Source organism: Mobula hypostoma, chromosome 10 (assembly GCF_963921235.1).
Source record: "Mobula hypostoma chromosome 10, sMobHyp1.1, whole genome shotgun sequence".
In the NCBI taxonomy this organism is placed as follows: Eukaryota; Metazoa; Chordata; class Chondrichthyes; order Myliobatiformes; family Myliobatidae; genus Mobula; species Mobula hypostoma.
Genome location: NC_086106.1, coordinates 1,164,714 through 1,179,790, shown reverse-complemented (window position 1 = coordinate 1,179,790; position 15,077 = coordinate 1,164,714). Strand labels below are relative to the sequence as shown.

Here is a 15,077-nt window from a genome sequence, read left to right as displayed (position 1 = left end):
TATAACCCAATGTTCTATTAGCTTCCTAATCACTTCTGTACATTGTCTAGATGTTGATAGTGATGAGTCTACCAGGACACCCAAATCCTTCTCATACAGAGCCCTTTTCAACTCAATACCTCCTATTGTATATTTATATCTATTATTTCTACTTCCTGTATGTAATACTTTACATTTATTTACATTAAATTTCATCAACCGTTTATCCACCCACATCTGGATTTTGTTTGGATCAAACTATATTGACATTCAGCAGTGGTATCATCAGCCCGCCCCATAATTTTGTGTTAACAAATAAACTAGTAAAGTTTGCAGATATGTGCTTATCCAAATCATTAATGTAAATTAGAAACAGCAGCAGCCCCAAAAACTGATCCCTGTGGAACCCCACTTTTAACATCTTCTAGGTGTGAAAATGATCCTCTCACCATAACTCATTGTTTTCTGTTTTTGAGCCAATTCTGTGCCCATTCGCACACCCTCCTGTAATTTGATTATTGACCTCTCATTAGATACCTTGTCAAAAACATTCTGGAAGTCGAAGTAAATGACATCATAAATTTTATTGCCCCTTCAGAGAACTCCTGCATATCATTATTACATGACTTCCACTTCCTGAACCCATGTTGGCTTTCTGCGAACATGCCTGTTCTTATCAGCTGCTTTTCCGTCTCATTCTTTATTATTGTTCCCATTATCTTGCCTACAATACACATTAAGCTTACTGGTCTACAGTTACCAGGGTCAGCACAGTCACCCTTCTTGTATACTGGGACAACGTTAGCCCATTTCTAGTCCTTCTGGATTTTACCAGTCTTCACTGACTTTTAAAAAATACATGTTAGGGGTTTGTATATATAATCACAGAACTCTTTAAGTACCCTTAAGACATACGCTGCCCGACCCTGGAAATTTATTAACTTTTAGTGTTTTAGCAGGACCTCACTTTCCAAGATCTCTAAATCACTTAAAATAACCATATTTTTCTCTACACTTACTGGCATATTGGTAACATCTTTGCAGGTGAATACTTTAACACACTCAACTTCCTCAACTTTTACTGCTAAAGAATTCAAAAAAAATCTCCAGGGGTCAATCTCAGCATTATCAGCAATATCCTTCTCAAACAAGAGGAAAATCTGCAGATGCTGGAAATCCAAGCAGCACACACAAAATGCTGGAGGAACACAGCAGGCCAGGCATCATTGGGAAAAAAAAGAGTACAGTCAACATTTCAGCCCAAAAGCCTTTGGCAGGACTGCTTCTCAACCTGGCCCTTGACGATAGCTCTCATTTTCCATTATGTCCTACAGTTAACAGGATATTTGCATTAGCAAGCAGGTATACAAGTGTACCTAATGAAGGGGTTACCAACCGTAGGAATTTGATCATCACCATGTCCAAAGTGCTGTATAACAATGACTCAATAAGATGTCTCATTCATTCTAGAGAGTATTAGTGTATTTTACTCATTTCTGTGGGACAATTCTCAGGTAACCTCCGGGAAATTACCTTGTAGAACTGCCCCGGAGCTCAGAATCATGTGTAGTCAGAATCTGGTGTTACGTCTCATACGTGCTTGCAGTTACCTTTTTTTTTTAAAAGAAATGAGCAAACAAGTTTTTAAAAAGTGGATAGATTTTCTTTTAATAAAAACCATACAGATTGGCCACTGAAGGAAGGTGCAACAGGTAAGCAGCAACAGAGGCAGGTTAGCAACTTTCAAACGCATCTGTTCACCCCACAACTCTCTTCCCCATTACATTATGGCAGGGTCAGTAATCACACATCCCCCAAGAGAACCTCAACACAAGAAGAAAAAAAAATCAATTTCCTGACAAAATTGTGGGGGTTTTTTTTTGGCATGTTAGTGATGGAGAGACTGCTTGTTCCTGGTCCAACAAGCAGCAATAAGTTCCCCACCCTATCCCTCCTGACCTACAAGCTCCATGATTTGGCACACTCTAGACACCAGAAGGGATGCTTCTACTAACACTATATGGCAAGAGGAAGCATGGTCTTCCATAATGACTATGTCAATTGGCCAAACTTATTTAATGCTACCAAGATCAAGAATTGTAAATAGATTCGTTGGATTATGGCACCATCACTATTGATGCAAACAGAATTATCTTCATCCTCAAGAAATTGATGCCAAAAGAATGGCTTCCTCACAGATTTCTCCTCACTCTAAATGGGGAACTATTGGCAGAACTCCAAATGATTCCAGATTCCAGTGCAGCTAGGAAAGAATTAGTTTTGTGCTGAATGGATCCTTGTTGAACACAAACTAGTTTCAACAGCAACAATATTATAACATCTTTCTTTTTTATAAAATGAAATTAGTTCTCAAAGAGGCCAATTTGGGGATCAAAAGCCATTGCTCTCATTCAACTTTTTCCAAATGATCCTGCTTTTGTGTGATGGAACTGGCAAAAAAAATTTAACAGGATGAAATATGGATCATTTCAGCAAAATCATAAATAATGTTCCGACATTAGAACTAAACTAGAAACCTTCAAGAGAATCATGATAAATGAAAGCAGTTAGGTTAAGATAAAAAGTGTTCAAAAGCCTCTTTACAATCTCTGTCCCATTAAATATGAAGCACGTAAATACAAACTTGACTTTTCCAAGGTTGCAGTTATTGGCAGATTAACCAGGTTTCAAATACATTGCTTTAAACTTGTCCATCAAGGAATCCAATTCAAGAAAGATGATGGTTCCTCGAGTTACAGCTTCACCACAAGTGGGTAAGTAATACAGATATTCATGCTGGTGAAATGGGTCTTAAACTAGTAAGCTTCAAATGGCATTTTGATGCTTGTACATTCCACAAAATAAAGGACAAACCTTGAACCTGTCCTCCTTTTAACCCACAAATGAACTCTGAACCTGCACAGCAATTTCAGCAACCTTATTTTGTGTCTCATGTCTTTCAGGTAGACATTCAATCTAGAATATTCAATAGGTCAGGCAGTATCTGCAAAGGCAGTTAAACTTTCAGGTAATCCAATCTGAGGTGTTAGCTCCTGCTCCTTTCTCCAAACATGCAGCCTGACTTATTGAGTAGTTTGTTTTTGTCTCAAATTCCCATCATCTGCAGCTTTTATTTTTATTTCCCCAAAGAAGAGGGCACAATTTGGTCAGAGAATCCCAAAGCTTCTTTTGCACTCTAATTTTCCTCAATCCTCCATTCACAAGCAGAGAGCAGGAGAGGCAGAGAGAGCAGAGGATGGGAACCGGAAAGGGGAAGTGCAGGAAAACCATGGACAGGGCACTCTACATCTGTGGAGATAACAGGAGGGACTAACTGCTGACCACATCTCTACCTCTCCATTTTTAAAGCCCTTTAGTCTCTCATCTTCAACGTTACTTCTGCAGAACCTCCAATTCCTAGAATAGAACGACCTCTGCTTTTGGAAGCCAGAAGTTAGTGGAAGGAAGTAGATTTCGGAACAGTCAAGTTCACCTGCCCTTGCAGAGTCAGCAACATCTCCGAACAAGCCATACTGATGGAAATCTTAGTAACTATAAAAAGCTAACATGCAGAAAAATATATTTTTCACCCACAACGCCCACCCCCTAAGCAAAGGATTATTTGTCCAACTACATCAGCCAAGCAGCGCCACCAGGATCCTCTGCTCTCTTCAAAGGACTGACGGTGCGGATGTTCACGAGTACATGGTGAGCTGCAGCCACTAGAACAGAGAGGAGAAAAACGTTAACATAGCTGTCCCTTTGCTGTACTAACTCCTCTCTCACAGGAGCTTCTCAAAATAAAACCAACCAATGACAAATCACTAATCTGTAATATTAACTACGTGTCACTCTGCAGATGCTGAATGACTTATTGAATGTTGACCCATCTTTTACAAGGAATTTTCTCCTCCAAGGGGCTATATACTCAATGGCCACTTTATTACATACTGCCTATACCTAATGAAGTGGACACTGGGTGCATGTTCCTGGTCTTCTGCTGCTGTAGCCCACTCACTTTAAGGGTCAACATGTTGCGCATTCAGAGATGCTCTTCAGCACACCACTGTTGTAATGCGTGGTTATTTGAGTTACTGTTACCTTCCTGTCAGCTTGAACCAGTCTGCCCGTTCTCCTGTGACCCCTCTTATTAAGAAGGCATTTTCACCCACATAACTGCCACACCATTCTCTGTAATCTCGAGAGACCATTATATGCAAAAATCCCAGGAGATCAGCAGTTTCTGAGATACTCAAACCACCCCATCTGGCACCAACAATTATTCCATGGTCAAAGTCACCGAGATCACATTTCTTCCCATGTTTGGTCTGAACAACTGAACCTCTCCTGACCATGTCTACATGTGTTTATGCATAGAGTTGCTGCCACATAATTGGCTGATTAGATATTTGCATGAGCGAAGTGTGCAGGTGTACCCCAGTGTTGGTATACAGTGTAAATAGAACTGACCAACTGTGGATTCAGAGACCAATACAGTGCAGAAATGGTCATTCTGGCCCAGAGTCCACACTGACCACCCATTTACACTAATCCAACATTGATCCCATTTATCGTTCATCCAACATTCCGATTAACTCCATCACGCTAAAGAAATTTCAAGCAACCTACTCCAATCTACACACCTTTAAGATGTAGGAGAAAACCCACACTGTCATAAGGAGATATTCCACAGCAGGATCAAACTCGAGGCTGCTATTTTCACCTGAATACCTAAATTTTTTTTATATATAAACAGATTCAAAGGGCCAAATGGCCCACTGATGTGTTAGTTCAACAAACATACTAACTGTGCTCCACAAAACAGGATTCTATCAGTTATATTAACAGAGACAATCCACTTACCCAAATTCAAAGTGTGATTTAGATAAACATTTCCCTCAACTCACACTAAAGTTACATTACTTTTGTTTGTGTCATGTTTGTTATTCCCCTCCACACCTTGTGGCATATTAGGTGACAACCTTGCCGTTTCTTTAGAATTTTGTCTGATTTATTTTATTTATTTAAATTTACTTATTTATATATAAACGAGGCCGAGTTGCTAGCTCGATGCTCGACCCAACACGGATGGAAAGCATGCAAGGGGCTGGCCGGATTCAGACCCAGGACCACTCACCTCGAAGTCCGGTGTGGATGCCACTACGCCACTGACCAGCACATTGTGTCAAGGGCGCATGTACAATTAATTTAAGTTTACGTAATTTGTATTATGTTTGTAATGTACTGACTCTGAACTAAAACCCAAGTTGAAAACCCCACTCAGAAATTCAAGGATTTGACCTCAGTTAAATTTCAGACAGAATTTCAAACCAGCCATGCATCACGAGCCTGTTGGCTTACCTCAGTCACATCAATGCCCCAGTCCCAGTGCAACATCTCCTCTAACAACCACATGCCTACAGGGAATGGGCACAAACTAGCAGCCTTAGCCACACCCAGGGAAGGAAACAAACTCAAGCCTCTGAATGGGCTGGATGCAGCAGAGATTCAAATGTCACAACAGCACGAGCTTCGGGTGAAGCCCTGGCTTTGCTGGTCAGACGTCTGCCTTCTCATCACTGATGAACCTCCACACAGTTACAGGTTATTCATTGGCAAGTCACAGGCTGATCTCCATGTCCAGCAAACTAAGGAGCTCTTGGTGTTTCAGAGTCAAGGATCACAACCAGAAAGTTATCAAACAGTCAAATCCAGCATAACCACGCAAGACCATAAGATATAAAAGCAGATTTAGGCCATTCAGCCCATCGAGTCTGCTCCACCATTCCATCATGGCTGGTTTATTTCCCTTCTCAACCCCATTCTGCTACCTTCTCACGTAACCTGTAACACCCTGACTAATCAAGAACCTTTTAACCTCTGCTTTAAATATATAATGACTTGGCTTCCACTGCCACCTGTGGCAATGAATTTCAAAGGTTCACCACACTCTGGTGAAAGAAATTCCTCTTCATCTCTTTTCTAAAGGGATGTCCTTCTATTGAGGTTGTGCCCTCTGATCCTAGACACCCCCCCCCCCCACCCCCTGGCCTCACTATAGGAAACTCCCTCACCACATCCACTCTATCTAGGCCTTTCCATATTTGATGGGTTTCAATGAGATTTCATCCCCCCCCCCATTCTTCTAAACTCCAATGAGTACAGGCCCAGAGCAACCAAACACTGCTCATACAGTAACATTTAAGTTCCCAGGTTCATTCCCATGAACCTCCTCAGGATCCTCTAAGGTCACATTATTTTTAGTTAAGGGGCCCAAAACTGCTCACAAAACTCCAAGTACAGTCTGGCCCGTGCCTTACAAAACTTCAGCATTATATCTTTGCTCTTATAGTCTAATCCTTTGAAATAAATGCCAATATTGCATTTGCCTTTCTCACCACAGACTCAACCCAAGTGATCAATTAACTCTGCAAGTCCAACTTCACTGGAAACAGTGAACCGAACCATTGACCTTTGCACTGATTGATCCAAATTCTCTCTGGCATAACCTACACAATCGAGTGTATCTGCATGGGGCAGCTCCTCATGAGGATTTGTAAGGGGGAGGGGGGTACAAATGTCCACATCCAGAGTGAAACAGGTGCTGATGAGCAGAATCCACATCCAGCGATGGGGACAATTTGACCCTACCTCAACAATGTTAACTTTGATGGATCCAGTTTTGTCCTTGTCCAGCGCATTGAAGGATCCTGAAAGTGAGAAAGAAAACAAGTTTACAACCAGGAACTCAATCCGCTGTGTCACAGCCAGAGGGCCTGATGACCATTTATGTTGTGTATTTAATATTTGTATAATCTTGTATTTATGTTGGCTGATTAAGCATTCTTGCTTGTTTAAATAATTCATGATTGACATACAAATACATGTGTGAATTCCATATGTCATCGTGTCACCATGTGACACAGGCAAGCCTCACAAAGTAAACCCAAAGTTCAAATTAGTTTAATGTTTTGAAGTTACAAAATATAATAATTTACTCCTTCCTTGAATAGAGATGCAACCACTCCCTAATGTCACCTGCACCCGCCCCCCCACCCCCCCATCTGGCTCCCTTGTTCTTGCAATCAACAACTACTCAAACTCCATTCATTACCACAAGCCACAGGAAACCCCAAAAGTCTAAGCCAAATGCATCTTGTGATAGTATGTAACACTTCTTCCTTCAGTCCCACTCTGATCCTCTGTACCTCGTTTCTGGGTACATTAATGATTGCATCCTGCTCACATACTGATGAGAAAGTTTCATGACTAATGCTGCTATTTTCCACCCTGTGTGGATTGGGAAGCATGCCTTATGAGAATTGATTGAGTGACTGCGGCCTTTTTCCCTTAGAGCGACGGAGGATGAGAGGTGACTTGATAGAGGTGTATAAGATGATGAGAGGCATTGACTGTGTGGCTAGTCAAAGGCTTTTTCCCAGGGCTGAAATAGCCAGCACAAGAGGGCACAGTTTTAAGGTACTTGGAAGTAGATACAGAGGAGATGTCAGAGGCAGGTTTGTTTGTGTTTTTTTTTAAATATACACGCAGAGAGGGTGCGACGGTGGTGGAGGTGGATACGATAGGGTCTTTTAAGAGACACCTGGACAGGTACATGGAGCTTAGAAAAATAGAGGGCTATGGGTAACCCGAGGTCATTTCTAAGGTAAGGACATGTTCGGCACAGCTTTGTGGGCCGAAAGGCCTGTATTGTGCTGTAGGTTTTTTATGTTTCTATATTCTCCTTCCCACCCCATCTCTAGATCCCCCTCCAATGTCATGGAGGTGCTCAGCACAGAATGGACTCTTTGTCCCATCACGTCCAGTGCTATATGTATTATGCACAGTTTCCTTGTGACCATAGACACAAGAGATGCTGGAAATCTTGAGCAACATACACAAAATACTGGAGGAACTCCAAGTCAGGCAGCATCTATGGAGGCGAATAAACAAGCATTTAGGGCCTGTTAGGGCATTTTTGGGGTTAGGACATAAGCAAATAACTTCAGCCACCTATTTTCAGATCTGAATATAGACTGTAGATTAAATTTAAAATGTAGCTCTGGACAATGGGATCCTAGAGCTGTGAAAACAGCAGTTGATTAAAAAAAATAGAATGTTGATTAGCAATGCTTCCTTTGAATTACAGATAACATTCACCCCTCCTTTGTACCCAATGATTAACACTGCCTGGAACGTGGGTGTGCAGGAGCGGCCTCTCCAGTGAATGATATCTGTAATCTGTCAGGTAGGGGACCGTGCACAATTCTGATTTGATGGAGACAGAGGTGAAAGTACAGAAGAACATCTGGAGAAACTTCTGAAATGCCCACTTCGCTGCCGCTGCTACTGTGTGGTAACCGGAATCTCCGGAGCAGAAGGCCCCGAATCCTCGGCTTTGCTTGTTTCGGCAGCCGTGGCGAGGTCGAAGGCGCTTGGCAGAGGATGGCGCTCGGGAGGCTGTATCAGAGGGGCTGGTCGGAGGCTCGAAGTTTTCGGACAGATGGACCCAGTGTCGGCTGTGGTCGGTTGCTTCCAGGGCATTGGCAAGTTGACAGTGCCAAGAGGTTTATGGCAGGGGGCTTCTCCCTTTTGCCACCTGCTATCGGGGACTCGGGATTCCATCGACTCAGGACTTGGAGTTTTTTTTTCCCGTGCCCATGGTATTGCTTTGCACTGCTGTAACTATATGTTATAATTATGTGGTTCTGTCAGTGTTAGTCTTTGGTTTGTCCTGTTTTCTGTGATATCACTCCGGAGAAACATTGTATCATTTCTTAATGCATGTATGCATTTCTAAATAACTATAAAAGAGGACTGAGTGTTCTCATAATCTAAATGTTATTACATGTAATTCAAAGGAAGCATTGTAGAAGGTGGCAGATATAGAATTGTCCTTTGATCTTTTGTATACAAAATGTCTTGTAATGTTGGGTCGAGCAGACTTCTTCCTCTGAAAGGGCCTCAATACGATGCCTCCTGTGTCTCATTCTGTCGAATGAAAAGACTATGTTACATCTACCAACTGTGTTTCTTTGTTCATGTGGCAACAGGGCCAAAACCCTCCATCAGTACTGACTCCTTTCAGATAGGAGTTGGAATTGAACCCAGGTCACTGGCAATAACTGCTTTATGTGCAGCCATTATTCTCATATTTTATTATTATTACATGGACTGAGAAACAGTGAAAAGCCTTTCTTGTATTCCGTTCATACATATCAAATCATTGAGGCAGAACAAAGTAAACCAGCAATGCAGAATAAAATGCAACAGTTACAGAGAAAGTGCAGTGCAGGTAAATGACAAGGTGCAAGATCATGAGGTAGATTGTGAGGGCACAAATCCATCTCATCACACTCGGATGGAAACTGTCTGGAATCTGGTGGGTCCTGCTTTCAAGCTTTCGTATCTGTAACACGGAAATGGTCCAGTTTCCATGGTTTCTCATGGTCCCAGAACACATCCTCTGGCGCAGGGCTTCCCGACCCTCTCATGCCGTGTACTAACACCATTAAGCAAGGGGTCCATGGATGCCAGGGCAGGAATCCCTTCTTCACAGTGAAGTTCACCGATGCCTCCCCTTTCTGAGGAGGCTGAAAACAGCCAGAGTATCCACATCAATTCTCACAACCTTATCCAGGTGCACAGTTGAGAGCATGCTAACATGCTGCATGACTGTGTGGAACAGAAACTGCATTGCCAGGGGCAGGGGGCTCTACAACAGGCAGTTAAAGCTGCCAACACACATCATGAAGGGTTTCACCCACCCTGATCATGGACTGTTTCTCCCACTCCCATCAGGGAGGCTATGTAGCATCCACACCAGGACCACAAGATCAAAAAGTTACTTTCCCCCCCAAGCAGCAAGGCTGATCAACACCTCCACCCATTAACTCATCCCTCCACCAGTACTTTATCATTTCCTGCCAGAGTCACTTTATGTACAGAGACTCCAGTGCCTAGTGTCACTTTATGGACAGACAATGTATACAAGCTAATCTCATTTATTTAGATTTATTGTTTTTAAATTGGTGTTTTTTTTGGTGCTGCATCAGATCTGGAGTGACAATCATTCTCCTCTCCTTTACACTTGTATACTGACGAATGACAATAAACAAACTTGAATCTTCAAACCAGGCGCTCTACTCTATGTCAGAGCCGTTTTGTACCTTTACATCGAACTCCCTGCCCCATTCTTATCTGGGTCCTCACTGAAGGCATTAAAAACAGCAACACAACCCCCATTACTTACTGAGCATGGCGTCCAATCGGACTAGGCAGGCGATGTAGTTATCAAAGTCCATGTCTCCAGATTCGTTGGCATACCGGCGGTACAGCAGTCGGTACAGTTCATCGTTCAGAGGGTATCCTGCCAGGGAAAGAAAAGAGACTTAACGAAAAGGTCCCTGGCCTGCCCCCAACCCTGGACCCATCACTGCAGAGCTTTAACCTGCCGTTTACTGAGTAAACTCTAAGGTATATAATATAAATATATATAAGCTAGGGTGCCAAAGACATTTGCACAGTACTGTAGCAATTTTATGCATTGCACTGTACTGTTGCCACACAAAAAAGACAAATTTCATGACAGAATGTGAGTGATGATAAACCTGATTCTGATCTGGGTCTCTATTGTGGACTGAGAGTGGGAAGGGGACAGGGAGAGGGGAATCATGGTTGGGAAAAGGGGGAGAGGGGAGGGAGCAGGAAGCACCAGAGAGACATTCTGTAATGATCAGTAAACCAACTGTTTAGAATCAATAATCTTGCCTGGTGTCTCAGGGCTGGGTGTGTCTGCACCCACGCCACCCACTGCCCCTGCCCCTGGCACTCCTCCTCTGCCACCTGTCCCCCACCACTCCACCCTCACCATTTGCTCTTTGGACTGTGAGCAGAAACCTGAAGACACAGAAAAAGCGCATGTATTCCACAGGGAAAACATACAGACTCTCTTTACAGAACAAACTCAGAACTCCAAAACACCCCAAGCGGTAATAGCTTTGCACTAACTGCTACACTACCTTGGCTCCCCAACTAATGGAACATTAGTCGCAAGGGCAAGTCCCAGTCCCTCTCGCAGGAAGCTGCACAAACAGCTCCAGGCTGGCTCTCCACTGCAGACCAGGCAACGGTACTCAGCAGAACATACCAGGCCACAGGCTACCATTTTGAAGTAGGATGCAGGAAGCTATCCAAGCCAATGGCAGACCTCAATCAAAATCTAGTTGCAAAATGAAGTAGTACACCTATCACTAGCCGTCATATTCTTGCCCAACCCTCACAGTAACCATTCATTTTTGATGAACACAGGAGAAGAACGCTGAGGCTGTCTACAAGAAGGGTCAGAGGAGACTGACGTCCTTTAACATCTGCCGGACGATGCTCAGGATGTTCTACGAGTCTGTGGTGGCCAGTGCGATCATGTTTGCTGTTGTGTGCTGGGGCAGCAGGCTGAGGGTAGCAGACACCAACAGAATCAACAAACTCATTCGTAAGGCCAGTGACGTTGTGGGGATGGAACTGGACTCTCTGACGGTGGTGTCTGAAAAGAGGATGCTGTCCAAGTTGCATGCCATCTTGGACAATGTCTCCCATCCACTACATAATGTACTGGTTGGGCACAGGAGTACATTCAGCCAGAGACTCAGTCCACCGAGATGCAACACAGAGCGTCATAGGAAGTCATTCCTGCCTGTGGCCATCAAACTTTACAACTCCTCCCTTGGAGGGTCAGACACCCTGAGCCAATAGGCTGGTCCTGGACTTACTTCCTGGCATATTTAACATATTACTATTTAACTATTTATAGTGTTATTACTATTTAATTATTTATGGTGCAACTGTAACAAAAACCAATTTCCCCCGGGATCAATAAAGTATGACTATGACTATGAGACTGCAGGTGCTGGAACCTGGAATTTTAAAATAGCTGCTGGAAGAGCTCAGTCAGTGTCTGTGGTGGCAAACAGAGGACATGTCTTGGGTCAAGACTCATCTGAACTCCATCTTTGGTGTTGTGGTGACATCACGTTTCCTCCACCAAGGATATATTCAAAAGGTGCATCATTAAGGACCCCATTATCTGGGACATTCCATCGTCACATTATTACCATGGGGGGGAGCAACACACACCAATTTTAGGAACATCTTTCCCTGCACCATCAGATTGCTGAATGGTCCATGAACACTACCTCACTATTCCTTGTTCTATTTCATTGTGTAACTTATAGCAATGTCTGTGTCTCACACTGCACTACCGACACAAAACAACAGATTTTACAAACTCTGGTGATAATAAACTCTATTCTGATTCCGAGGAGCGAAAGAAACACGAGTCCTTTCCTTTCTTCTGGACAGACTACTGCAGTTTACAACCGTTGGCCTGTTGGAAGGGATGAGGAAGTAGTTTAGCATAATTTTCACAAAGTGGTTTGGATAAACACATGAAAAAAACTTGGCAAGAGGGATTACTTCCAGGGGCATAAAAGGCCACTTCCTGTGGTGGTAACCTACAGCTGAATAATGGTTGATATTCCCTCCAAGCACCAGATGGCACACTGGAGCAGGCTTGATCTAGTGTTGCCATGAATAGAAAATCAAAGTATTACTGAATTAGGGAGAAATTCCAGAAGTGTAGGAACGTATTGACATTGAGCCCAAGATCTCCTCAGATGTGAAGTAGCAAGGACTGGGATTAGAAACTTTGAACTTTGGAAAGCTGTGTACACAAATTATAAAAAATATGTATATATCATCACATACTACCCTGAGATTCTTTTTTAAAACAGGCATTCACAGTAGAACAGAGAAGTTCAATAGAATCAATGAAAAACTCCACACAAATACCAACAATCAATGCGCAAAAGACAACAAACTGCGCAAGTAAATTTAAAAACAAATAAGTACATAGTACTGAGAATCCAAGTTGTAGGGTCCTTGAAACTGCGTATGTTGTGGAACCCATCAGAATTGAGATGAGTGAAGTTATCCACACTGGTTCAGGAGCCTGATGGCTGATGGGTAATAACTGCTGCTGGACCTGCTGGTGCCTGTACCTCCTTCCTAATGGCAGTGACAAGGGGAATCCTGGGGGTCTCTGATGATGGATGCCATCATCCTGTGACACTGCTCCACGCACGTGTCCAATGGTGGGGAGGCCTTTGCCTCTGATGGACTGCGCTGTGTCCACCACTTTTTGTAGGATTTTCCGATCATGGGCATTGCTGTTTCCATAACAGGACATGATCTGGGAACAAATCTAGGCCTTTTACTTTCATCCAACACTATCCATTCAATCTGTTGCATAGTCCCTAACTCCAGGTGGTTGTCTCTCTTGCACCATCGAACCCGTGGATCCTGAGCCGTTTCCCTTTGATTCTGTTCAACAGAAAGGCTCAGGAGACAAACCTGCAGCACGTTACAGGCCCTTCGGCCCACAATGCTGTGCCAACCATGTATTCTGAGGTTTCCATAACCTGATCGCTAGTGATGAGAACCACCCCCCCCTCCCCCAGGGATAAATAGTTCCAAGATCAGGACTTGGTCAGTAAGACAAAAGAGCTAATTGTGGACTTCAGGAAGGGCAAGATGAAAGAGCAAATACCAATCCTCAGAGGGATCAGAAGTGGAGAGAATGAGCAGTTTCAAGTTCCTGGGTGTCAAGATCTCTGGGGATCTAACCTGGTCCCAACATCTCGATGAAGTTATAAAGAAGGCAAGATAGCAGCTATACTTTATTAGGAGTTTGAAGAGATTTGGCATGTCAACAAATACACTCAAAAACTTCTGACAGGCTGCATCACTGTCTGGTATGGAGGGGCTACTGCACAGGACCAAAAGAAGCTGCAGAAGGTTGTAAATCTAGTCAGCTCCATCTTGGGTATTAGCCTACAAAGTACCCAGGACATCTTTAGGGAGCGGTGTCTCAGAAAGACAGCGTCCATTATTAAGGACCTCCAGCACCCAAGGCATGCCCTTTTCTCACTGTTACCATCAGGCAGGAGGTACAGAAGCCTGAAGGCACACACTCAGTGACTCAGGAACAGCTTCTTCCCTTCTGCCACGCGATTCCTAAATAGACATTGAAGCTTTGGACACTATCCTTACCTTTTTAAAAATATACAGAATTTCTGTTTTTGCACATTTTTAAAAATCTATTCATGTAATTGATTTACCTGTTTATTATTAGGTTTTATTTTATTTATTATTATTTTTTCTCTCTCTGCTCGGTTATGTATTGCATTGAACTGCTGTTGGTAAGTTAACAAATTTCACATCATATGCCGGTGATAATAAACCTGATTCTGATTCCCAATCTGGAGTCCAGTGATCCCTTACTTAAGGGCACTGGTCCATGGCATAAAGGATGGGAACTCCTGATCTAGAGGTTCTTTTGTTCTTTAAAGATTTCTCGCAAGTGAACACTCTACCACAGACCCAACCGTTTTTATTTTATTCTACACAGAATGTAAGCCGTTCCAGTTTGAGAATAAGTCGTCTAGAAGGAACATGTTCAGTAACACAGGAGATTCTGCAGATGCTGGAAATCATGAGCGAAACAAACAAAGTGGTGAAGGAACTCAGCAGATCAGGCAACATCTATGGAGGAAATCAGCACTCAACATATCAGGCTAAGACCCTTCATCAGGACCGACTCCTCACGAAGGGTCTCAGCCCAAAACATCGACTGTTTATTCCCCTCCACAAATACTGTAATCGGGTGGTAGGGCAGAGACACGTCTCTACCAAAGGAAGTGAAAGCAGCTCCTTCCTTCCACTATCTGCAGGTCACCCTTGGGCAACATGCACACCTGCTTAGTCCCTCCACCCAGCCCCCTCCCCGGATCAGGGTCACGTGAGGCCATGGGAGCAGGTGGTGGATGGTCGTATGAGCAGCCGGTGCAGATCACAAGTCCTGGTTATGCGACCACTGACACCAGACAGACAGTCTCTGAAGGGTATTGATAATAGCCGGGGTCACCCATCTTGTAAAGACACTGCCCAGGAGAAGGCAATGGCAAACCACTTCTGTAGAAAAATTTGCCAAGAACAATCCTGGTCATACAACATAGCACGTAACGATGTCATATGACACAACA

General features: G+C 43.3%; 1 protein-coding gene across 1 annotated transcript in view; it reads right to left on the bottom strand.

The window, feature by feature from the left end:
• Nucleotides 1-1,620: 1,620 nt before the first annotated feature.
• The window catches only part of LOC134352594 (calpain small subunit 1-like), a 43,666-nt gene continuing 30,209 nt past the window's right edge, over nt 1,621-15,077 (bottom strand). Inside the window, exons 9-11 of the mRNA XM_063059870.1 lie at nt 10,232-10,348; nt 6,631-6,689; nt 1,621-3,701 (exon numbers count right to left, since the gene is read on the bottom strand). Of these exons, the coding sequence (XP_062915940.1) occupies nt 3,675-3,701; nt 6,631-6,689; nt 10,232-10,348 (203 nt within the window). The 3' untranslated portion in view covers nt 1,621-3,674. The remainder of the gene's footprint in view (nt 3,702-6,630; nt 6,690-10,231; nt 10,349-15,077) is intronic.